General features: G+C 34.2%; 1 protein-coding gene across 2 annotated transcripts; it reads left to right on the top strand.

The window, feature by feature from the left end:
* Window positions 1–793: 793 nt before the first annotated feature.
* Window positions 794–20,247, top strand: serp (chitin deacetylase-like protein serp). 2 transcript variants are annotated; one of them, XM_077436833.1, is made up of 6 exons: window positions 794–882; window positions 7,927–8,076; window positions 11,879–12,051; window positions 13,015–13,264; window positions 16,818–17,136; window positions 18,200–20,247. In XM_077436833.1, exons 2-6 carry the CDS (start codon window positions 8,025–8,027, stop codon window positions 19,026–19,028), a joined length of 1,623 nt encoding a protein of 540 aa, XP_077292959.1. In that variant the 5' UTR covers window positions 794–882; window positions 7,927–8,024; the 3' UTR covers window positions 19,029–20,247. The 2 variants fall into 2 exon arrangements, with proteins under 2 accessions (XP_077292959.1, XP_077292960.1); XM_077436834.1 differs by lacking the exon at window positions 794–882 and having other exon boundaries at window positions 7,933–8,076; window positions 11,885–12,051.
* The last annotated feature ends 7,533 nt before the right edge of the window (window positions 20,248–27,780 follow it).

Raw genomic sequence — 27,780 nt, 5'->3', positions numbered from 1 at the left:
TTGGCCTTCGCATATTGTGTCTAAACAAGGTTACAACCCGTATAAGGCGTTTCGTATCATTTTTTCGTATAATTTATTATTATTTTATCGAAAAATAATAGAATGATGTAAGATGGACACCGGGTTATCTCCGTTACGTGGCCGAGCAAAGCAATTATGCCATTTCATAACCGAAATCCTTGACAGATGACCCGGCACTCATGGATCGTGAAAAAAAATGACAAGATACATATATAAAACAATGGTGTTCTCCTCTCACATTAGGTGTCTTGTTGGAAACAAAAACTTGGTACCTTTTTCAAAATAACACACAACCACTAACTGAATAGTCCTTCAACTTTGTATTATACCATTATACGATCATTACCTTTGAACTTAAGTCTTCGCTGCGAAACTCATTCTGAATGCATCTATTGATTTCTATTTAGCGAATCAATTGCAATGTTATCCTGTCACATTTACAATATAATACAAGTGCGACATAATAAAAAGCTCACATAAAATTGTTTTCAACGTCTGTCGATGCAAATTTCATTATGCGTATAATTTTTTAACAATCACATATTTATATGCACATACAATGTATACTGAAAAGTAATAAAGTAAACAAAATACACATATGTAGATGTACAGTTATCAATTAAATTTTTACCCAGTATGTTCTGGAGAAAGTTAATTTCAGTTATTTTAAGAACGTTCTAGAACGCCCGTTTGCTAAATTATATTATAATACTCGATCCGGTTATTCATATTTTTCTAAGATTCTAATGTGTGAAATTTCGTACTTTAAAGCAATCGAATGTTCTATTAATGACCAGTCTATCCACTACTGTTGACGATGGCAGCCATACATTTCGTATAGCAGCTTAATCTCACTATAAGGTCAGTAAAAATAAAATATACACGCATATTTTATTTTGAAAGATTGCATCTTCCATACTATTATACATTTACATACGAACAACTTTAAAAGATGTATGAATGTTGCTCGAAAAAAATTTGCGACATCAAGTCTGACATTTTAGTACTTCCTCAATTAGTAACCATACCTATGCATAATTGTCTTATACTTTTACTATTATAAATATGTGTTTACTTAAATTTTGAACCTATTTATGAAACCCAAAACTTGTTCTATACGGCTCTGTTTATTTTATTTTTTAAATTTATATTTTCCTATGAAGCCATTACGAGTTGCCCCTAATCGATAAATATGGTATCCTAATGAAAGGCCAAAGTCGCTCACAGCATTTATTCAACGATTCAGGAGGTCCACACGATAGCACCGCTCACTCCAGAATAATCTGATCTACCGTGTTTACCTCCTAAGTAAGAGTTGCACAGCATAGCTTCCCCGATCCATTGGCGTGTCTATTTTCTAGGCACGTAGGTTTACCCGCACTCACCCCGTTCTGTGAGAACCCCAGCGTATTATTTGTTCGGGCACTTAATTAGTTCCGTTAGTGTAATCCGGGGTGTCTATTATTCACCCACAAATGCACTTGTGGACACTCTCTCCCATGTTCCTACGTTTCAGTATTAAACTTGTATATACGTAGATATATAAATTTGAAATCATATTCAAATAGTGGTGACAAAATGGGTAGTATGGTTTTGCTAATTTGATGAAGAACGGTTTCAGCAATGAAAACAGATAAATTGGCAAAATATGACAGGAAACGATCGATTTGGAGTCACAAATATCCAAGTCTGACCAGCAGTACTACAGAAATACTTCCGAATTAATTTTTTTCAATCGAAGTCAACCCAAGGCTTGAACCCGGGAACATAAGCATTAACTCAAACACCGAGCTATACTGCTGACTTTAGATATATTAGTTCCTTAACTTAAGATTTATGTATAATCTAATGCATACATATATAATTTCGACTTTATATGTATGTATGTTTAAAGGTTTGTTGGGAGCATCAAAAATAAATCAAAGTTTATATGACGACGAAATCGTTATCGTCAAATATTATTTTTTTTCGATTCAAATAAATTTAATAAAAATGAATACTGTTAGATTGTTTTGCCATGTTTAAGCTGTTTATATTACAAATACCGAGCGAATCCGGGTGAAACCACTAGTATATTATAATTTTTTAAATAATTTTAATTATAACTTAAATATAATATTATATCTTTGTATGAATAATGAATAATGCCATTATTAATTAATTAATAATGAATAATGATAATATTAATAAATTAATTAATCATTAATTACATATGAATAATGCCATTTTTTTAAAATAAATTTTAAGAGTTACACGAGGCATACTTTTAATTTTACGTATACGTACTTATATAAGCGTATAATTGAATCTTAATTATCATGTAAATATTATAAATACGGTATAGACTGTATAAAAGTGTTATATTAAGGAAATGAGCGATTACAAGGCGTTGTTTGGTCCATTTTCAACACTTGTAATGCGTCACGGTTTGCGCTCATGTCGCATACTGATTGTAAATCAGTGGCTTTGTTTAGATAGTTTAGAAATTACTCACACTTGTTTACAGCAATCGCTCTAATTCCAAAACCATATCCCCCTTCGCAATACGATGTGGAAAATCCTACATACATACGTGAGAAAAAGTTGATTAGCCACTTTCACTGAAATTGTTTTGAAAGGTCACGCTAAAAAGTATCGTAATTTAAATATAGCACACGTCGATGCGCGACGTATATATTTTTTTCACGAGAATCGAGAATTTTTTCAACATTTTACACTCCATAAATTACGCACGTTACGATCGTTGAATAATTCGCCGTAAACGTATTGTTTTAAAAATTTGTGGGACGCGTATGCAAATTGTCCGTAAAGTGGGTTGTTGCATAAAAGTTTCATGCACTCGGGTGGGTAAATGTGCAAATTGACGCCTTGATTCCTATCGAAACTAAAATAAACAACCGTTGTGCAAAATTTTCAGATTTACGTGTTTAATCTCCGATCTCACTGTGGAGTGATTTCTTTTCAAGATACAATGAGAACAGTTTTTTGCGTCGAATTACTCCAATTCTGACCTGCTTTTGAATACATCTTATTTGGAAGATTTTCTCCTTGCGGTTATCTCTAATTTCATAATCGTGTCAACGCGGCTTGTCTCGTCTTAGAAAGTGCAGCATCAATTATTGTTATTGCTGTACTTATAGAGACGCGTATTGTGAAAATAACACTGCACTTTTACCGAACAAAGGTGCATCGACAAACACCGACACAATAAACTTTGCAAACGATTGTTGCACCACAAATCGAAAAGTCAGGTGCGTCTATCAATTACACACTTAAGCCACTTTCATATTAAGGATTTGGCATGAACGATGCAATCGAATTTTTATAATATTTTATCCGAATGGCATAACATCTGAATATATGCACATATGCACACGGCAAGTTCGCAATTTGTACATTACTTTTGATCAGTGAGCCAACACACGTTAAGCTCATCGAACGTTCGACAGAATGTACATATATGTATTTACATACATATATGTAGGTCGTAAGGTATACATGTATATGATGAACTCGTTGCAAAATGGTTTTTAAAATAATATATTGTTTGGTGAAATGATCATTCTGTTAAACCTTTTTATACATAAAGCTCTTTGCATTCTACGTGACAGTTTTATAAAATTATTTTATTTTTGTTACTTCAGTAAATCATTTGTCAAGCTGTGGATATTTTATCTGCAAATTTTTAAATCACATATGATTAATTAAAATTTCTGTATTTGCTTGCATAAAATGTGTATACCGCATTATAAATATCATGTTTCACAGTTTAGGAATCCCTATTCCATATCACATAAATAAATATACGATATGTATTAATGTATACCTATATATCATCGTCCATATACATTTATACATATCATCATCATCATCATAATTTATCAGCCATTCGCCATCCACTGCTGGAAGAAGGCCTCTCCAATACGCTTCAATTTTCGAACGTGCTGAATAGACATGAATGTTAAGACGTACATATGTATAAATAAACACTGTCTTAGAAACTCCATGTGCATCATTTGGAATCCCCTGCATCCAGGATCCTACATACATACAAAGATAACGATACATATTGTGTGTATGTATGTAGATAAAATAATGGTTTGGACACATTGGTTGGGATCATTATCATATTTTTTCAATATCATTTTTCACCACAATAACAACATCAATTTAAAGCTCAAAGGGTCATCTTGAATCTCGGAAAGAGTCTTTTTTGGGACGCGAATATAAATATTCTTGTCCTCTCTGTTGTGTTTAAAGATTACGACAACTTGAAAAGATGACTTCTTTGAAAACAAAGTGTACAAAAAAAAAAAAAACAGGACGCAACATTTCCATACACGACAGCATTATTTAAAAAGCGTCCGCGTTACGAGTCAAAATTTGAATTTGAAATATCAATCGGTTGAATTTGTATTACCGCCATGACCGCAACATTAGTCGAATCTTGTGAAAGCTCATCACGCAATTCCGCAATCTTCGAATCGTATAATTTGGCATACAGATGCCGTTGCACATTGAATTTCAATGTTCGTCGCCAGCTTCCGGATTAGTTAAAACGGAAAAAAATTACAATGGGCCAGCGAAGACATTTTTTTGCAATTGTTTTGACGCGCGTCACAAATGTCAATGTTACTCGAGTTCCATTGCAACGGTTGCATTATTTGAAGTTCTGAAAAAAAAAAATGACATTCAATGTGACACATTTTCCTTGGCTATTTGTGATTGCATATTCATAAAGAAAATGTTCGTTCTAGCGACCATACACATGTACATAGTTGTTCCGGTTCCGTTCGAACGCGAGGTCGATATCGACAAATCGTCGATCTTGTGTCTAAAATATAATAGTTTTCAGTGCTTAAAATTTTCGGTAAAAATATTCATAATTTTTTCAAGGGTAACGCGGATACTTTTCATATTTTTGACGTATTTTTATTTAAATTAAAATAATGCAGATGTAACCTTTCCTCCGTATTATAATTTTTCTACGACATAAATCAAGCTTTGGAATTTAACGATTATAAAATAGTCAGTATAATAATTGAAAACTTGTCTACATATATTTAGATTCTTTTTGATGTCGAGTTTATTTTATACATGTTATACGAGCACCATGAGATTGAAATTGAAATTTATGAGCAATTGAAAATTGTAGATTTGCATAAGGGAAAATCAAGTATTTATCCTTATATACATATATAGTGGATAGTACTCACTTCGACTATGATCAATTTCAAAATAAGACATAAAAATACCTTTCACTGCACGACTCGCGTATCTGCAGTACGAAGATTGCCATCTCAAGATGTTCAGAAGGGACGATCAGGGCTGTTCACCTTGAAGACGCATTCCTTTCAGAAAAAACAACTCACATACACCAGAATAATAAAAATGGAGCACTTACGTTGTTCAGTGTTTGTTAAAGTTCAATTTGCTTATTTATTTTAATGTAAAATTCGTTCATTTTATACATATATATATTAGCATTTGTTGATGATTTCGGAAAACGTGACATAAGTGCGCGTGGTGTTTTCGCATAATGCGATTGTAAAATTATTTAGTTATACGGTTTTCACTCAAAAAATTCAAAGAGGCCGGTACACTATGTGTCATAAATTTTTGCGCTTGTAAATTATGTTCATTGAAATTTGCATCTCAAAGAAAATTGTATTTTTAATGCAACAATCGGCGGTGAAATGCTCCGAGAGAAACAATCCAACTAATTACGCCATTTATTACTGCAACATTAATATACACGTCATTACTGGACCAAGTCAGAAAGCAAGAAATATTAATTTATGACGCTTTCTAATATTCGAGTTTTTTGGCGAGAATTTTCCACAAAACAAACCTAACATTTGCAAAAAAGAAAAAAAAAATATAACGCATGAATCACACACTTGCGCTGTTTTATAATTTTAATCAAATTTTCATCTTTGTGAGGAATTTCTCCAATTACGAAAACGGTTTATTTTGTAAACAGCAAGCTTAGATAATGATATACGGTTGATAAAATAGTAAATAAATATTTTATGAGCTCTTTGTTAAAAATAAATCATATTTTCCGTTAATCATCATCAAATTTCATGATTACTTCAGTTGAGGATAAATCAATACATTTATTAAAATTAGAATCGCTAATAGATTTTGCAACAATTGACCAAGACCGACTATGAAATTTTCATATTTTATACCTACATATAATACATGAACGTTAGAAGTTTAGTATGTTAAGTTCGTGAACAAATATTTGAGTCTCGTAATATCAATGGATATTTATTTTAAAAATTTTTTTAAATATAAAAGGTCAAAGTTTTTACCGTCAAAATTATTTTCAAGATTACTGTTTTCAATTATATAATCTATAAACGGCAGTTAATTCATACGCGACATCCGGAAGTAAGATTACTATTGAATATTTTATTCGGTTGCTCGTACTTGACCATGGTTTCATGTCGTGATTGAAAGTTTATTTAATGCTCCTTTTAATTTAGCGAGATTCAATATCCAATTATATTAATTAAAAATTATTGTATTTTAATAATTTAAATTTAATTCAGTTTAATGAAATTGTAATTAATACGTTAAAAAAGATTCACATAACTGTAAAGATTTCTCCTCTGAAAAAAGTTCACCTTTTTAGCATACTTGTTAATAAATTTACGTCTTTTGACGTAAAATGATGTATATAATTTAAGTATAAAACAAAAATTATACGTTTAATAGTTGCATTAAAATGTGATTAATAGATGATTTAATAGGTGATTGATTTGAAAGTTTACTTTCCGTATCGTAGATATAAAAATTAATTTATACCGATATGTAATTGACTGGTTCATATTGGAATTATTTAAATAAAATAGTAATATTATCAAAAAGTATTTGTTAGAGATATAAGCAACTTTGATTGGTTAAATGCTTATTTGAAAGTGGGGTTATCGTGACAGATCAATTCCTTGATCATAATAAAAACTGAACAGTAGAGGCGAATGTTGAAATGCATTAATAGGTTGACAGAAGAATGAGCCGTCATAAAAAAGAGCATACATGTGTATGTATGTACATATATAAGATGTTTTGAGTTTTGTCAAATCTAGGCTCTCGGCAGCGTAAACGAGCAGTGATAATTCTGAAGTTGTTTTATATATGTACATAAGAAGATCTTCCAAATTTAAATACTAATTAATTTAGCTAGAATACATATTGATTATGCATGAGAAATGCTAAAGAGATTTCTTTAGTTAATATTGACTGATAAAATACCTGTTGGGTGACTCAAAAAGGGGTTGAAAATAACAGATATGTACATATAAAAAATCGACACTCAAATGGAAGCGGCACAAAATAATACTGATTACGACGTTCAATTATAATTTTGCAATTGTAATACATAACTTCAACTATGTATTTTGAATGTCTAATAAATACTCAATCAAGTGTAAACGTCGTTTTAATCGAATTGAACGGGAACTTTTCCATTCATATTTGATCTCGACACGAAAAAACATACCAACAGATGCATACATACGTACATAGTCATCGTCATCAATGCATCTAGAAGGAAACAGAGTGGTTAGAAATAAACACAATAAACAGACCGATGGTAAGGTCACTTTCAAAAAAGAAATGTGCACTACTTGCCATTCTGCACGTTGAACCAGAAGCACCCATCAAAGAGTGAGAAGTGTTAATCGCCACTCCAGCGCCTTCACATCGACCAATGCACTCACGTGGCTTTCATTCGAATATCTGAAAACCGACAAACCGTCGAGAAAATCCGAATTTTCCGATCAAAATCGAAACGACACACCCGTAACGACGCATGCTCTCGACGCTCCGTGCGTCGCCTTAATTTTTGACATATTTTAATGAATCTTTTTTTGTATTTTTGTTGTGGTTTTGTAGAGTTTGGCAGCAGTGGGTCTCGAGCCGTGGGGGTAAGTGGGGGCCGCTTGGTATATAAAAGCCGTCGAGCGCCCAGGAGGGACTGTTTAGTTGCCAACATGGCGCGGTACGCCTGTATCGCCGCGCTAGCATTCTGTCTATTCATCACCGGTGAGTGTTCTGTTCATTTTAATAACCTCAATCAACACCACCCACCCACCCACCCAACAGCCCAGCCGAAATTCCAACCCCTCCCTACCACCGCCCAACTCAAACACCACACCATTTCAACAGTGTCTCAGTTCAAATTCGAATCGCATTATATACGAGTGCTCTTTTGTTTTATTTTATTTAAATGAAAAATATCAATATTTTAAATCAAGTGCTATCAATAATTAATTAATCGTATGTGAATTCAACACGCCCGGTTCGCATCAAGTTGTGTGGCAAAAGTCGACTCGATATTATGTATTATATATTAATTGAATATCGACTGAAAACACACATACACACACACACACACACACACACACCGGACACTTTCACATTTCGTGTCGCCAAAATCTCGATACAGCTATCTCTATCTGTCAGAACGAATCCGCCGAAACCTCTCTAATGAATTCGATCGTGTGTGACATAATCGACAGTGATTTTTCTCGTCAACGCGAATCGTGTTTCAATGATAGTGATGAAACAGCCGAAAATGGCGACAGTTGGTTCGTTCGGGATTTCGTTTTCTAATAAAAGCATCGTCGCAAATTCAAACTTGATCATCGTGAATGTACGAATATTCCAATCGAATTGTGCAATATTATATTCGATGCATGTTATTCAAGATGTTACTTTCGATTATGATTATGAGCCGTGTAGAAATTAAAGATGAGTTCATTAACATTTCATCATATTCAATTTGATATTTTCCAATTTTTATTTCATACAGCGAACACTTTGTTTACATAACTCTAGGATATAGTCGCGATTAACGTTATCATATTCGGCATGCATCGTTTAAATATGACGTATCATATAACAGATTTTACAATGCAACTGATGATTATTTTTCAAATGAATTCGATTTCGATTTTGTATAGTTAGATGCATGAAGATCTACAAAGCGACCTTGACCTATATGTATATGTATTACATATAAAATCCGATACACTGTAGCATTAGCGTTCGGTTATGAAACGTTAGATCATATATTTGATCACACGATGCGGTCGATAGACAGACAGACGTGCCAAGGGGGAGAGATACGCAAGTTTTGCGTTACGACATTTTCATTTTCAATGAAAAGAAAAAATCTTTCTTGGTGGTTTTGTAAATCACCTTCCGCATACTGCGACAGCCGCTGCAGGGGCCGTCGCACCCGCCTCTCTGATAAACAACAAACGCGTGAGAGAAACTTGTCACACTTTTTCTCCCTAGAAACTGATGGAAGTGTAATTGTGAATGTGATTAAATTGGAGGAAGTATAATATATGTGTGAGTGTGTGTGTGTGTAGAATCTGGCACGCCGTTAAATTATCCACGTAGATATTATGTAGACGAGACTGCATATATGCAATTACGTGAGCGCAAATATGACACCTTCCTTGCACTAATACAATGATTGAAAAATACAGTTAATTTAATGATTTAAGTAAGTCAACTTTGAAACAAAACCCTTGAGTAAGCATATACTAATTTTAAAGCTCTTACCTATTATAGATGGTATTTTATTGATAAAAACATCTTATCAACGTTGATACTATTCATAATTGAATTTAAATTGTTCGCGTTGTTTGTTATTTGAATCTTAACGTAAAGTCAAATGTGAAAGAATGTAAGTTGCAGAATGAGTGGGTGCGGTTAAAATCTTGTGTATGCTTATAAAGTTCAGCTTTGATAAGATCACTCATGAAGCATTCAGTACCAGTCAAATCCGAAACCAAATATTTGTAATGAAATGTTTGCTTAACAGTTTAGAAATTATTTTCAAACGATACCTTGACCTTACATACAATACGTGACTATTACACTACTGTCAATATCCTCGTGAAATTGTGTGTAATTGTTGAATTTATTAGAAATTCTTAAAATCGTTTAAAACTTGTAATTGAAAATTAATTAATACAGTGTAATTACTGTTATATAAATAGCACGTGTAACTGTAATGTTAAACATATGTACTGTTATTATTTTAATAGAAACTAACGACTGTATGATTTAATCATTATGCATATTATTTTTGAGCTTTATTATAATGATTATGTATACGTATTTATTTGAATATTAAGAAGCGAAGATTGAAGATAGCTGATCTTGAGTTTGAGCTGGTATTAATGAGTTTTTCCGAATAAAAAACTTAATAACAGTTCCAGTGTGTAATTTAACTCGGCAACATATAATTGAACTGCACTCATATAATAATTAGACACTTTGGAAAATTATTATTTTTTTGTATCCATCGAACAATTTTAAAGCAATTTGCGCTTTTAGTAATAACACGATTTTGATATTAATTATACGCCACGGAGGCGAACTATTGTATTGTAAATTCTTACAGTTTGACCCATTTAATCCACGCCGATTAAGTGTTCATAAAAATAAATTGACAATGTAATTGAATTATTGTCATACGACTTCGATAATTCATCGAGTAGTCACGTGAGATCAAACCTGCTTTTTGATTTGTAACGTTTGTAACTTTCTATTTATTCATTACATTTTTGAAATTTGCAATCCTTTGGATTTGCTATTCACAAATGAACTTCGCAACTGCGTGTCACTATTGTGACAAATTCACCGAATAAACAATCCATTAATTATGTGGACGCTGTGAGAATACTTGAGTGCTTTTTCATCGACTGTCTTAGATTTATTGAATTGAAAGCTTTTGAAATTTTATAATATACTATAATATTCTCCTCGCGTACATATTATTGAGAAAAATTGGTTCTTCAACGCACGTTCAAACACTTAGAAACAAACTTACATACCAGTATTATTATGAACAACATACGTACATACATATGTATGTAAGCATGTGGCCTTTCAGATCGAAATCGACTAACCACTTTTTGCTCATTCTAAATTTTAGTACCTACATAAGTATACATATATCTCAGTAAATATTCTCAGTTCGAGACAACAAGACGTTTGTAAAATAGTAGTATTTTTAATCAACATTTTAATTAACAATAACAAAGCTTCCATTGAATAATATGTCATATGGGAGAGCTTAAGAAGAGAAGAGTTTTTTCTAAATTGAAGCATTTTCAGTTTCAATTCAAATGTAGATTTAAAATCAGTAGGATTTTTTTTGAAAATACATACATATGTATATACATATGTATAGTGAAATATTTTTTATATGCAAAATACAGATTGTGTAGATCTCTTAATTTATATATGGAACTTTACTAATTCTACTTTACACACTCAACTGTCAAATACCGCATTCATATCCAAAATATCGTTGAGTTTTCACAACATTTTCTATTATGAAGTTTGTCCGTTTGACTTCTAACAGTTTCTCATATGTAAAATATTTAACCAAACGGTAGATTTCAAATGAAATCAATGACATTTCAACTTTTACCCAACGCATTGCCAGCATAGAATTCAATAGTTTTTTGTGATAATGCAATGTATTTATCCGAAATTGTAGCCAATTCAACGTGCATTCGCGCTTATATAAGAGGTCACAATAATGTCGCGATGAAGGCGTTCGAGCGTCAAATGAATCACGTCGGTTAAGTAACCTTTTGGCCGCGGCTTGCGCAACCACGACAAAGAGAATGCAACCGGGCTGTTGTCACCGAGACACCAACTCGGCAAATTCCATCCGAAGACAATGCCTCGGTTGCATCGAATTCCATCACGATCCTAAATCAAAAATAACCAATCGCATCCTCGAAGACAAACGTCATTCCACGTATCACTTTTATTTATCAGAAATTTCTAATGATTATTTTTTTATGGTTGATAGGCGAAGGAGCGCTAGCACCACACAGATATCGGCGGCAGGCTGACGAGACATCCACCAAAAAAGAAGAAAGCTTCGAAGCTGAGCTTTGCAAAGATAAAGATGCTGGTGAATGGTTCAGATTAGTCGCCGGAGAAGGTGACAATTGCAGAGATGTCATTCAATGCACATCATCTGTAAGTATTTATTTTAAATTAAACAAAATTGTAGTATCTCAATGTATACATTAAAAGTTCAAATGCTAAATTCAATTTATTAATATAGCATATTTTGCAACGAAAAATCATTGCTCATAAATGTACTCAATTGAAACAAGTTGAAATTGCACATTTATATATAGCAAAATATTTATCGAGGGCAGCTTTGAATAAGTATGACCTTTTTAGTTTAAAAGCGAAGCCATGAATATAGTAATCTTTGGAAAATCCGGATATTTTCACTTTCAACTACTGCTTTTAAGTGTGCTAGATCGACTTCCATATCATTACAAAAAGTTTTTCAATGAAATTCGTGACTAATGTAAATATAGCCGTACCTATAATTACATCCATAGCTGTGTAAGTGGGTATATATATATATATATATTTTTATATGCTAAAGTCTTGCATAAAACGTCGTAATTACGAATCTTTTAAGTGGAAGAAGCTGCTGCTGCTTCCTGATGAATGGTACACATATAGCAGATTTCACTTGCCTATCGGAGCCGATGACCTTGTTTAACCAGTTTTCTTTCCTGCTTCTCAAAACTCGCCGTATCTAATCCGAGAAGAAACTTGATCCTCTCGGCAATCGGCGAATTGTCAAATAGAAAAGAACAATAAAATTAAAAATAATTATTCGATCGATCGCTTGATTTTTCTTTGGGAAATTTGTGTTGGGAAAAATCGCACACAAAACAATTTTCCACAATGGCGACTTTCAAATCGCGATCTATCGTGCGAAAATGAAGTACTTGAACGTTACTTGTGCGTGTGAGAAAATAATGCTTCAACGTAACTACTCCCATACAAAATAAACTGTACTATTTTTTAATGAGCTTATACATACACATCGTAATCATCACCCATAGGATTTGCATGTGTTCTACTTTATATTTATATTATGTTATATGCATGTCTAAATTAATTGATGCTTCTTAGGGTCTGCAAGCCATCCGATGTCCCGCTGGTTTATACTTCGACATCGAAAAGCAGACTTGCGATTGGAAAGACGCAGTCAAAAACTGTAAATTAAAAAATAAGGAAAGGAAGGTCAAGCCTTTGCTTTTCACTGACGAACCTCTCTGTCAAGATGGCTTTTTGGCGTGTGGAGACAGCTCCTGTATAGAGAGGGGACTTTTCTGCAACGGAGAAAAAGACTGCCCTGATGGTTCAGATGAAAATTCCTGTGGTAAGTGTTATTCTATACGTGCTTAATTTTGCCAGATATTGCCAATGCCATAAAAACTACATATATTCAGTTATAAAACGGGTCATGTAACGCTACCATAAATTCAAAAACGATTCTTCCGCTATGAAACGTGAAAATATTCAATATAACCGTTATTTACCCTTTGTTATTGTATTCTGTATTTGAATTTATATTTTTCATTAAAACAATCCCAATATCCGCTTTATGTAATATAGTAAAATGTTTTAAATAAAGCATTCAGTATGTATTATATAATACACTCACTTAAAAAAATTGTACAAATACGCTCCGCAAATATTATGTTACAGACATTCAAATATTTGAATAGATTTTTTTGCACATTACGAAAACCAAGACGAAGAAGCCTTGAAAAGTTTAAGCATATTATAACAATTCCATCATTTTGAACAAATATTTAAACACGAAGACGAGTATTTAATTACGTTTAATGATCGAAAAAAAAAAACTCCCATTCTTTATGTAATGTGAGGTTGCCAAACGCGGTTGACATTTATGAGGGTACAAATTATGGTCAAATATATTATAAGAATGTTTATTTTATTTAAATTATCGTTGAGTAAGTTTCGTTAATTTTTTTCTCCGGTGACACAAATCGGCATCATCTCACCTGTCGCGACGGCGATAATCGATTAGATAAGAGATCGTATCGAAACTGTATAAATCGTATAATTTTTAACATTCGCAATATATGCCAGAAAACGTCCTTGACTCTCACGTTTTTGAATGCTCGGATGTTCGACAGATTTTATTGGATGTAAATTCAAACGCAAGACAATTTTTCCACATAAAATACTGCGAGTTCATGACTCAAGTACATATAAAAATGCATTCAATATATAATTTCTATCAACTAATTAATTTCATCGTGTATTTTCATTAAAGTAATGTGGTGTTTTTATAAGATTTGTTCTTGAATGTATGTACATAAGTACTAAATGGAATATTACTTGAATGAAAGAAAAGACAATGATTGAGTTCATATAACCAATCATTTCAAACAACATTTTAAGCGTCTTCTATTGCAGTTGTAATCATTAAAAATGATCAATTTTCCATATAAATGATAATTCTTGACAATCTTTTTCAATTTATTATTATATTCCGAATATATAGGCAGTAGTTTTTTTTGCCTGATCTATTCATTGATTCCGAATCTTCCATTTGTCCTTCTACATTTCTGATCACATTTTTTAATTATTGTCAATTCTTAGTAAGTCAATGCTGGAAAGGAATTTCGCATAGGTACATACAATCGGGCCTAAGAATGGAAATTATTAAACGCGAATGTAAAATCGATTCTGGTTAAACTGGTGGAAAACATTGTTTTTCTTTAGCTTAATGTATTTTTTTGGCTAGTTTTATCAAATATTATCATAACATACAATATGAATTAACTTAATATCTGATTAAGGAATTCGTTGAAATGAAATGTATGTTGGATAAAACAGTGCTTTCCACTCAATGAAATCCGTTCATGTATGAATTGTTTTTTGAGCTGCAAGTTTCAAACCTCGGTGACTGAATTCTTTTATTGCACGTGAATTCTTTTATTGTAATACAAACCAAATCTTTCACACGAGTACAAAATATCCCGATATATCCAAAAATTCTTTTCAAATTTAAGCGCGAATCTTTGGCGCGAAAGGCGTCGAAGCCGTCGCGTGATTTTCACGAGCAGATTTTAAACAGGTGGCACATTCATCACGTGGCACCTTTAGATAATAGCCTGATGGAAAATTTTAGTAAGTTGTCGTATCGAAAATATCACCGTTCGGATACGCACGCGTTCATATCCGGCTCCGGCGTCTTCTCGGTGGGCAGCTGTGCAGGCGAGCAGCGAAAGTGGAGACCACTCTCACTGGCTGGCCGGTGCGGCGCCGAGCATTTATCATAAATTATGTTTCAAGGCCCGACACGGTCTCTGGTGTGTATGTGTGTCTGTGTGTCTTTATGTCTGTATGTCTGCCTGTCGTCGGACACCTCCTCTCGACTGCATGGTAATGAAGACGCGTTCAAATACCAACATAACAGGATTTCAAGTCACCTTTTGCCGTGCACACAATTATTATTATCATGCATATAATATATGTCGATTGAATAGTTGCGTTTTCGTGTGTGTATTTTGAAACGCGGTACGCCACTTGCAAAATCGATTGTGCTCCGACCGGTGCGATGTGTTTTGTAATAATTGAAAAACAATTTTGTAATGGCGATATTGAATGATGTCTTTTTTCGACGTCCTCTTCTTCTTTTTTTTTAACTCCCCGGTTGCCATTTTGCTTCTTTCAGTTTCGATGCATTCTATCCGTTGTGCAATTTATAATCCATCGACGTATCTACATACATGTGTATGCAATGGTGGCTTCGATCATACATACATACATACATACGCATAGTTGATGACTATACATATATGCAATGTATTCATATTGCTTTCAGAATTTTATTTTATTTTATTCAATCAATCAATCTATGTACACTCGTTATTATAGATGGCTCCAATGCGACGAGTGTACTATACAGATCAATTATATACATGATTCGAAATTATACATGACAGCTATGGTCAAACATAGTAAAGTGCATTGCAAACATCGTATACAGTACGATTAACAAACATTTATACAACAATACGAATTTTTATACCGATACAATAATCATCCACAGAGACATATGTCGAGAGATATAACATAATAACTCAAGATTTTACGAGAGAAGTGGGGAGGGGAAGCCAATTTAACAGGAATCGTTTTAATGAAAATCAGAAAAATTGACAAACTCTGATAGGAAACGACCGACCTGGTCGCAAACCAAGGTCTGGCCAGCAGCAATCAGTGTGACTCGAACTCATAACCACACTGATCATATCAAAATATGCTAAATACTAGTCCATGCTGCTGGTTTAAGAAAAATGTGATTGTATCTAAAAAGATACCAAATTTTAGATACTCTTTTCGTCAGCATTCTTGTCATAAGATCTTCAAAATACACAAACCACAATAAAATCATGTAATTAAGTAGTCACAGCTTGAGCTAAACTGATATTAATCATAATGATATTAACTGATACAATACACATGAGTTTTTTTTATTTTTAACTTTTGAAAACAGGTCTAATTTAACAGTTTTCATTATTTGCTTTTGTAGAAAACTATTCATATAGACTGTTTCCATTAAGAAAAACTACGTTCATATTGATACACCTTCAGTGATCTATCGTTTTGATTCAATTTTAATTCGAGGTAAAATTATACCAGTTTTCAAATTCTCAACAAATTAAGAGTGGAAAATCTAAAGATTGCGACTGAAACGACTTAAGCAATGGAACATTCGACACTAATCTTTTGATATAATTAATTACATAGCATTATTTTTCAATTGGAATTATCAAATTTTGGCAACGTTCAGATGCAATTCGCAAAACTGGCAAAATTTCCCACGAGAGGCTGTACATTGTGTTTGCGTTGAGTTCGAAAGCAAGGCGAATTGATTGATTCAAACAATTTTACAGATATCGACAATGACCCGAATCGTGCGCCATCATGCGATCCGGCCGTCTGCGTACTTCCCGACTGCTTCTGCTCGGAAGATGGAACCACCGTCCCCGGAGACTTGCCGGCCAAAGACGTACCCCAAATGATAACCATCACCTTCGACGATGCCATCAACAACAACAACATCGAACTTTACAAAGAGATGTTCAGCAAACGCAAGAACCCCAACGGCTGCGACATCAAAGCCACCTTCTTCGTATCGCACAAGTACACCAACTACTCCGCGGTCCAAGAAACCCACCGCAAGGGACACGAGATCGCCGTTCACTCCATCACGTAAGTACACCAATTCTTCATTGAACTTATTTTATCTTATAGGATGGGGCGAAAATAATTAAAATAGTTGATATCTTTAAAATAATTCATTAGCTAACTACATACATATATATGAGCCGTAATATTTGAAAGTGGTGGATCCAATTTTCAGTTCCAAAAACACTTAACATTTCTGTTTGTCTTAATTCACAAATTGTTATCACTTCCTTTAATTCGATATGTCCAGAATCTCGGAAAAGCATAATAAACGTATTTCGTACAGGCCATCAGTACTTTTAAATATTGTCAAACGCAAAATATTATATTTTATGTTTTGCGAAGTATTTCTCTAAACGAAGAAAATTTGACTTATGCCACTTTCAAATATGACGGCTCATATGTACATACATATATGAGATGGAATTAGGCTACAACGTAATTTTTTAAGATAATGTCATCATAGTTCGCTTAACACGTTGAAGTACATACACTGTCTATTATTCAGCATGATTCGTTAATGTTCCACTCAGATTTAATCCTTCAACTATTGAATAGTTTGAGATCTGTGAGCAATAACGTTCTCTTAAAAAATAGACCATAAATTAGACAACATACAGTTAAGCTCCTATTGGAACCAAACTACTTTAGACTTGATTTCATACATTAAAAAAAAGTAAATTCATAATAGTTGTCAATATCTGGAAACGTGTTGGGACGAAAACAAACATCACGGAGCGTGGCACGTGGAACTTAGACAAAGTCTCCTAAAATTTCTTTAAATATGGGATACACCGTTATCGATTACTATCAAGCAAGGATACAATTTTACCGAAAACACTCCAGTGCTGCTGGGCGTTCCAGAAATCTGTGCAAGGCACGGCATATTTTTTTATACGTTTAAAACTATCTGAAAAAATCACGTGCCGCGTTCATCGCTGTGTGTTTTCAAAAAATGACTTTGTGGCATATGCTATTCTTTGTAGCAGTTTGTTTTTGTTTAGTATTTCTTTTAAAATTTGCTTATCGTTGAATTGTTTCCACTCCAATCTGTATAACGGAAGATTAATTGAAATTTATTCTATAGACACAATGATGATGAACGCTTCTGGAGCAACGCCACCGTCGACGATTGGGCTAAAGAAATGGCCGGTATGAGGATCATCACTGAAAAGTACGCCAATCTCACTGACAACAGCGTCGTGGGTGTTCGAGCTCCTTACTTGCGCGTAGGCGGCAACAATCAGTTCACCATGATGGAAGAACAAGCTTTCCTTTACGATTCAACAATCACAGCGCCACTCTCCAACCCCCCTCTATGGCCATACACCATGTACTTCCGCATGCCTCACCGTTGCCACGGCAACCTTCAAAGCTGCCCAACGAGGAGCCACGCCGTGTGGGAGATGGTCATGAACGAACTCGACCGCAGGGAAGATCCCAACAACGACGAATACCTCCCGGGATGCGCCATGGTCGATTCCTGCTCCAACATCTTAACCGGAGATCAGTTCTACAACTTCTTGAACCACAACTTCGACAGGCATTACGAACAAAACAGAGCACCACTCGGTCTGTACTTCCACGCCGCTTGGTTGAAGAACAACCCCGAATTCTTAGACGCCTTCTTGTACTGGATCGACGAGATCTTGGCCAATCACAATGACGTTTACTTTGTGACCATGACGCAAGTGATCCAATGGATCCAGAACCCGAGGACGATAGCCGAGTCGAAGAGCTTCGACCCATGGAGGGAGAAGTGCACCGTCGAGGGAATTCCCGCCTGTTGGGTTCCTCACACTTGCAAGTTGACATCTAAAGAGGTACCCGGGGAGACGATAAATCTGCAGACGTGCGTGAGGTGCCCTAACAACTACCCCTGGCTGAACGACCCAACGGGCGACGGCCATTACTGAGTCTAGTTCCTGTGCCGCGGCGCCCCGGGGCAGAGGCGGGCCACAGTCGCACTGACGTATTTATAAATATCGTGTAACGGGTCTCAATCCCGTCTATAGTCTAAGTACCTATTTGTAATATATAGAAACACATGCATATTTAGTAGGCCTATTCAATATTATGTGATTTTTTTAAATAATTCTGTTCATAAAAACATTTTAAAACATGCTCTATTTTTTTTGTCATCCACCTGTACGCCTTCATTTCGCACGATTAACCACACAGTAGACGACCTTACTTTCTTGCATTCAGCTACCGGTCTTCCATTAAATTAAATTCTACATAAAAAAAATGCAATCGATGCAACTAAACGAGGTCTCCTTCGATTCAAAAATGCCCAATAAAAGCAGAAACCATCTAGGTCACCATATACAGAATTAAAAAAAAAGACTGAGCTACTGGAAAATCGGGAATTTCCCGTTTGCACTATCGATACCTTTTTGTATGCACATTTAAACAATACCATTATGCTCACTCTATACTATTAAATGTCAATTCATTATCATCTTGATTGATATTATCACAATTTAAATCATACAAAAAACAATTCTACTATTGATAGCTTGAAAAAAGTTTTTTTTTCCATAATTTAAGTATTGAATAAATTCAATACTTAAATTATGAAAAAAAACTTTAATGCTCATATTATCTATAAAAAATACACCAAATAAAACAACTATTATGTGCAATTAAAATTCAGTATCGCATTGCAGACACTTCACGGTATTTTTTTAATGTCGCCTATCAAGGCCGAAGTAGTCAACACGAAATGTCAACATTTCTCCTATGAACTTTTAGCACAAAAAGCCAACAGATAATTATAGGATCGTAATTTTACACACTATCAAACCGTCGGGCGTTCTCTGGCCACGTTCGAAATCATTATACAGCACGCATTGACGTCAATCGGTGACATAATTTTCGCGATATTCACAGTGGGGGCGCCACGCCACGGGGACAAAACGACCGATTTGCCTTGAAAGATCATCTCATCGTCGTCGATGGCAACCAGCAGCCGACAGACAACCGACAACCACCTTTCACAGATCCGGTGACCCAGCAATCCTGTTCCCGCCGGAGCGAGAGATACTCCTCGCGCCGGCCTGTCCTCGTTTCGCAACCGCTGCCAGAAACAACGCAAGTCGTTTTGCATAAAGCCTTATGTAAGTTTCGAATGCGAATAATAATAATAATAATAAATAAATAAAAAAATAACGGCCTCAAATATCATGTGCCGTTACGTTCGATAATTGAGTGACGCAACGGCTACTGGCCGCGCTTAGAGCCTCAATTAACACCGGCTTTGTAAATAAATTCCTGCGATTTCCAATCGATACAACATGTCGTTTTTTTTTTCTTCATCACATACTTCTGCGAAAGCTTGGGCAACCATTACACTTTTGACAGCGACTCATACTTTGTCGAATGCGATATACATACATACAAACATACATACATAAAGGTTGCGTGAGATTGAAACGTGCGTGCTGAAGACGATCTCGATGCGCCAAGGCTGGTGATTGAACGATCGACCGGTTAAAAACATAACTGACCCCGTTAAAAATAATTTTTGCACATATTTCGATGTACTTTTATAATAAAAATAAACATAAATACAAAAATAAAATTGTTTTTTATTAAATCCCTGTTATTTTTTTTAAATGACTTTCCTTTTGAAATTTGACCCCAGCTGACATCAGCGCTTCGCAATATTTTTAAAATTAAATATTTATTAATTTTTTACTTCATAAATCATCGCTCCAATTGTGTAACACATACATAGAGTGGTATTAACAATGAAACACTTGCCGCTCGTGTATAATATAATATAATACATATATTAAACAATTTTGCAAACTTGTGCGTATTATTCAAAATGTTATCGACAAAACAATGAATCATACAGACACTTTCACTTGAGCGCGAACAGGTTACTATGCTGATTTTTTCTGAAACACTCTCATGCTCCTACCCAAGAGGAAGTGGATAATTATCTAATTCAAATCAAGTAAATAAATGACATTATACAACAGACTCCCTTCAAACAAATCTGCAATAAAATCATACTAATCTAAAGAAAAATTAATATATACATACGTAGACAAATTTAATCTTTATTGCACTCAAATCATAATTATAAATACACACATTCATATTTTCGTTGAGGAAAGTTCTACAGGAAAATGGAAAGTATAAAAAACCAGCATTATCCACCCAAGGAATTCTTGGAACTTAATAACTTGATGTTCTAAACCTGTTTTGAAGCTCTTCTGGATTTCTATTTTTAACTTGACAACATTATCATACTTTTCTAAACATTCTTGCTAAATTAAACGAACACTTAGTACACAATGGATACAGAAATTTCTTAGTTTGGAACGTCTAGACTAGAATTAATTGGCATGACGGTGAAAAAAGGCACAATCCCATTCAGAACTGCTATAAGATGAACTCTTCTGGAGTAAATAAGACTTGAGTAAGATAAGGGGATGGAGGAAAAAAAATGAGATAGAAAGTGTAGTCGTTTTTATGAGAATGAAAGATTTCTTATTAGGACTTGAAGAGGTGACAATAGCTTCAACTCTCTCGTTTGCGCGTATTCAATTTTGGCACAAGTATTTTCTCTGTCCTCCTTTTTCTCGTTAGACTTTTATTTTCATCACTTAGAAGTGGAGCACGAGCTGTATCGTAAAAACAAGTTTTAGTCGTCAAATAAAACCGTGCACGATTTTCTAACTAAACTCGTCTAAAAATGTCAGCTAACGGACGGACATACACATTCATTCGATCAGAAATATTTTATACCTAGTGTCAAAGGTGGAGATTGAAAAAAAAACACCACATTGCATAACAGTAAAGAATTCCGAATTTTAAAAGTCAAAAGAACAAAAATGATATGCATATTAAACGCGTTGATATGACCTCTACATAGAAGATTATTATAGCTCAAAACGTGTCTATACTTTGGACAAAACCAAAGGTTGCTATGGAACGATCAGCCTTGACATTTATCTCGAATCATCATCATCGCAAGTCTCGGAATTCACCAAAGGGAAAGGTCTTACGTGACCGTTTTGTGAGATACTATCCTCAACGTGGGGCTCGCGAAACAATCGCCAATCGACACACATTTAGATATGAAACTTATTCAAAGTTAACAAATCGCTAATACGATCACCCAGTTACTAAAAAGCACGTACTCGCATTTCACGAACGATCTTTTACCAGTGTCTTTATATATACCTACTATATGTTCATATGTATGTATTTTTATAGTTTTTGTTTTCACCATGGTCATGATTAGAACCCTTGACCTCGTGCGATTGAGTTTCGAGCAACTTTCGCATATGGCAAATTTCGAACGAGGCTTAGATACTATCTAATACATAGATAGATAGTAGGCAGGTGTTTACGAAATTTCACATTTGCCGACTTTCTTGTGTGTTATTGAAGTTTTGGCATTATCATCATCACCGTCGTCACATTTTTGACCTCATAATCTCTCATAACGCCGGGTTATACAATTATGCATTTTTCGATTGGACGTTTCTTTCGCGAATGAGCACGATTGATTTCCGATCAACTTTCTCTCATTACTTCTCGTTTTATTCCCTCTCTTTCACACTTGCAGCTTTCCGATAGTGATGTTTAGTTGTCATCAAAAACGAACATAGACAATTTTTCAAATATTACTCCTCGAAAACCACATGATGTGAAGTTCACTTCCCGATGACGCTGCATTATCGCATGAACTTTTCATTTTAAATTAACGAATGAAAAAAATCCTATAATTTCAATAGTCAGTGCAATACATGCGTGATCATCAAATTATTGAAAGGGTGTATTACATACAAATTAGACTGTCGAAATTATTATTTTTTTTTATTCTGCTTTTCGAAATAAAATTGCCTATAATAATTATTACACTGTTGAGCCATGTTGTTGGGTAGGTTTTCGTGTTTTGGATATAACACACTTGAATTGATTTCACTGGTTCACTCTCACCCAATCCCCCTCCGCTTTTTCCCCGCACTACCCCGCTTAACCAAACATTTCACCGGTGTTGTTGCACACGCATTCTTATGTATGTATACATATGTACATACATACACACGTCCTCGAACCATTGCACTTTCTGCAAACCGGCCATCTTGCACAATGCACCGTCTGATAGGAATTATTTGATAGAATCGCTAATTGCTATCATAATTTAAAATCTAAATAGCAAAGTGTCTCCACAAGAATAATATATGGCACAGCAATAAAAAAAACTCAACCAAACAAGGTTAAGAATTTGAATGCGTGTATGTACATATGCGACAATTACGTATCGATTTCGACATTGAATATCATCGAAATGTCAAGTCGACGAAGGAAAGAAAAAAAAAGCACAATGTCCTATAATGATTGACAAGTTTGTAGTCGTTTGTGAGGGGCCCAAGGTAATCGCACTTGTCTGAGCCCCTCGAGGAAATATGTAGGTTTATTTTGCATCGTAAATCGTAAATCAGGACTTAGTTGTGGCAGAAGGTCGAGTGTTTAGAAAGTTACAGACCTTTGAAATTTCTGAAACTACAAATGCATATTCACAAGTGCAACGAGTGTTCATATACAGCTAGTTTATAACGCACTTCCTCTTCCCATTCAATGGGCACAAAAAAGTTTTCTATATATAGGTACATATGTACATACGAATGTAGTCCTGCCTAGAAATAAATCTAAAGCTTCATGAATAATTATACCTATATATACCTAATACCTTTATATTCAAATTTTCGTGTTTCTGTTTAAACCTTTAGAAGTAACTGTAACAAATTTAGTGAAACAATCTAAAAATTCCATTGGTTGAAATTCCAAATATAATAACAAGTAAGGATAGGAAAGTAGGATGTAAGTAAGATAAAGAAAGATAAAGATATGACGACAACTCAATTGGTTGAATATTATATTTTTTTCGATTCAAATAAATTTAATAAAAAACAAATGAATATTTACTATTAGATTCGCCATGTTTACGCTGTTTATATTACAAATACTGAGCGTAGCCGGGTGAAACAACTAGTATACCAATAAATATGGAATGAACCAATTAAATTTTTTATCTATTTTTTTAAATTAGGCGTGTCAAGATCAAGTTACCCTTGAATTAATTTAAAATAGGAAAAAATCGACACTTTCTAAGTAGTAAATATATATTTGTAATTATCAATCAAGAATTTATTCAAATAAGTCAGCGTATATTTTAAATCATTAACATGCATAAAGCTAAAGGTGGTCAACGTAATTGAACACTGTGACATTTTTTTTTTTTTTTGTAACAACATATTTTAATATTTAACAATACCCCACTACACATAAATTTACTACAAAGATGAAGAATCCGTGTAATACAGGAATAATAAATTTTTATACGACAACTATAAATTCTGATATTATCATTGGTGGTTACAACCACCTGCAGAATTGCATCTACGAAGCTACATACATAAATGCGCACAGACAGACCTTGTGTATAAAACCTCGCCTACAAGCCTTGGGACGGGGTGAGGTTAAAAAACTGTGCAAAATGTGCATAAATAGCCATTTAACGTGGTACATCCATGGCAAAACAATGGCCGAACTTTCAGAGATCAATCACCATCGGAGATAAAATTACACAATTATTTAACGCCGCAATGGAACCGTGACAGACAATTTATATCGACGTTCATCAACAAACAGACAAATGAAATACACGAAAAAAAAAACAACAATTAAATTTGCAATTTACAACGCACCATAATGGACGATCGCAGAATACGTTTTCAGAGAAGAGAGCATATGTACGTTCAAAAGCCACGTTTCGAGAAATCGACTTGCATATGCAATCAGAGAAACTCGGAAATTTCAATCGAAAACAGAAATTTTAAAAGGTAATTTATCCCATTACGCATACAATGATTAGTGTAAATAAATAAGAAACACTCGAAGCAAAGTGTATTGAGAGTTCTCGCGTTCCAAAATCAAAGTTGACAATGAGTGCTTGGGTAAGTGGCTATTGAGAACACACTCACTTGCATTTCAGAACGTTTGTATGCAGACGATACGTACCCAGAACCTTGAGCTTGTGTGTGACTTCAATTTGATCGAATTTACATGCAGGTGCTCGTCATTTTATGACTATGAAGAATACCTTATTCGAGATTTACATAACATACAAAACGTGATCAAAAATATTGCGACTGCAAATACAATATAAGTGATGTTCACAAAGCAAGTGCCCTAGATATTAGAGACAGCAATACAATAACCGAATCTTTGCAAAGCACCAACTCTGTTATTTTCGACTCGGCAAAAAATCCCAAGCATTTAACTATTCTAGCATGGATAGATGATTCGTTTCGGCCCCAATACTTTATTAATAATCTTTCCTAGTATACGTACATATGTATGTATTTTCCAGTGGCGTGCCGTGACTTTTAAGATGGTGGACTAGGTACGGACAAATATACATACATATATATTTTTAATTTATAATTATCTGTCTTGAAGTGATAATTTTTCTTTATTGTGCTAAAAAAAAACATCCTAAGTAGCCTATCTTTCTATATAACATCCTGTTTGTTTTCAAAACTTAATTTTCTGAATGATTTGTCGAACAATCTATCGAAAATGCAACATTCCAAGCCCTCGCTATTTGTTTCCGCGCGCTCCGAACTGATTTGTCCTAAGGGAATCGTTTCGCGAGCCGAGTACCTTTCAATATTTGTACTTAAGAAGTTGAAAATGTGTGCTATTTTAATAATAAAAAAAATAGTTCAGTATGATGTTTGATAGACACAAATCAGAATAGTCTTAGTAAAAATTCCATAACTGCTTGAAGAGACGAATAAATTAAAAAAATATTTTGTCCTAGACGGAATCCCTATATATAACAATTTGTATGTATATACCGAGAAGAGAACAGAATTGAGACGGCGTAGGCGAGTCCGTGTAAGTGAACGACGCGGTGGACCATAACATAACAATCCACTACCAGTGGCGTCACTAGGGGTGGTGTCACCTGGTGCGGTAAAACAATTGTGTGTGGGTGTGTCCTATCAACTCCCTCATGGTCCTTTCGTTTTAGACCATGCAAGTTTTTTTAGTAAATTACATTCGTCGTTTTTAAGGAGCTCTAAACAAACGACCAATGCGGAAAAATGATAAACATATGTTGTATAACGTGTTTAGTCATCAACTCATCACACATTCATTTTCTGCAAAGATGGAAATATTCCCAATATACTTCCGGAAAAACGTTTAAGTGGATGCATTTTTCAAAAATTTTGCCTTCTTCCCTGGGAAAAGCTAAAATGACGCCCCTGCTTCTCCATATATTAGTTCAGAGAATCCCAATAGCAACAGTTCAAAACTTTTTATTTAAATAACCAAAAGTGTACGAGAATCTTTAATTTAAAGTACACATATGTATGTACAATATTTTTTGACCACACGTCGAGCAATAATAACTGCTCGACAATATTTGAGGTCGAATTTTAGTAACGAGTCGAAACTACGCAAAGTACTGTTCAATCGCACTTTAATATTCAGCGGGTTGTGAATACTCGTTTCGGAATGTCAATACTGGTTTCTTTTGACAAGACACAAATATATCAAGGTACACCAGTTTCGCTTGCTGAGATCCTTCCAACTCGGACGAGAGCAAGCATTCATCTTCCATTCACTGAAACTGTACATAATTGTTACACATTGAACTCGATCACGCAATCATAAATTGCAAATCGAAAATCATATCCACAATATACGTACATACATGCATACATAGATAGATATTTTAAAGTTAAAGCCAAAACAATACTCAATTGAATTTATATATAAGAAAATATATGTAGGTCAAACGTTGCCCATTTAATAAACAAGCTGTGTTCACGGAACTATTCTTCATTGAAATGAAACTAAATGATTCAACGAACATCAAGGTTGTCAAAAAAAAAAATTGAACATGCAAAAAATATAATCGATACGGTCTGAAAAAAGAAAAAAAACCATCTGAAAATTCCATGAGAAATAACTATTAACGACTATACATTCATACATATGTATGTATGTACAACATGCATACATATTTACGATTGAGAAACTAATGTATAATTTTAAGATACATACATTATTGGCAACGTCGATTTATAATCATTCGGTCACGCAGATGACTTTCATCTAAAGAGCAGATCAAAAATCTTCAGTATTAACAACACACGGTGAAAGGTGTTGCTCTCGACGAAGATGTTACATCAGATCGACGAAAAAATATTATATGTAAACGTAATAAAATTTCACATGTTAAATGCAAAATTAATATCATACCGAGGAAAAATCTTCTTATATATGTATCGTGATTTTTTCAGTTTCATTGTGATTATGCATATTTAGCACGTTTGCCGAACTGCAATATATGTCAATACATTCCTATACATATGTATACCTACACCCAGGTTCATTAGTAAAGCCAAATTCAATCGTAGCTTGCGAAATATTTATAATATCAAAATTTCTTTCTGATTCATTTTCAGTAGATTTCAACGAAAGCATAAATTATATTTACTCATTTTTTCAATGCAAATCTGTAATTTTATCCTTGGTAAAATGGATTGTAACGGCCTTGCGTTTACCAGGAAGCTCGCTCCTACCATGTAACTATCATTTCCCAGAATGTAAATTACCATCTTTAAC

Source organism: Arctopsyche grandis, chromosome 8 (assembly GCF_051622035.1).
Source record: "Arctopsyche grandis isolate Sample6627 chromosome 8, ASM5162203v2, whole genome shotgun sequence".
Lineage (NCBI taxonomy): Eukaryota > Metazoa > Arthropoda > Insecta > Trichoptera > Hydropsychidae > Arctopsyche > Arctopsyche grandis.
Note: the sequence above shows the minus strand (reverse complement) of the source record. Positions and strands in the feature narration are given on the sequence as shown.

What these genes read in the sequence shown, in the direction of transcription:
- serp (XM_077436833.1), top strand. Translation starts at nt 8,025, where the DNA reads ATGGCGCGGTACGCCTGTATCGCCGCGCTAGCATTCTGTCTATTCATC. An exon ending in ATTCTGTCTATTCATCACCG is followed by an intron (nt 8,077 to 11,878) that starts GTGAGTGTTCTG and finishes TATGGTTGATAG; the next exon opens with GCGAAGGAGCGCTAGCACCA. An exon ending in ATCGCCGTTCACTCCATCAC is followed by an intron (nt 17,137 to 18,199) that starts GTAAGTACACCA and finishes TTTATTCTATAG; the next exon opens with ACACAATGATGATGAACGCT.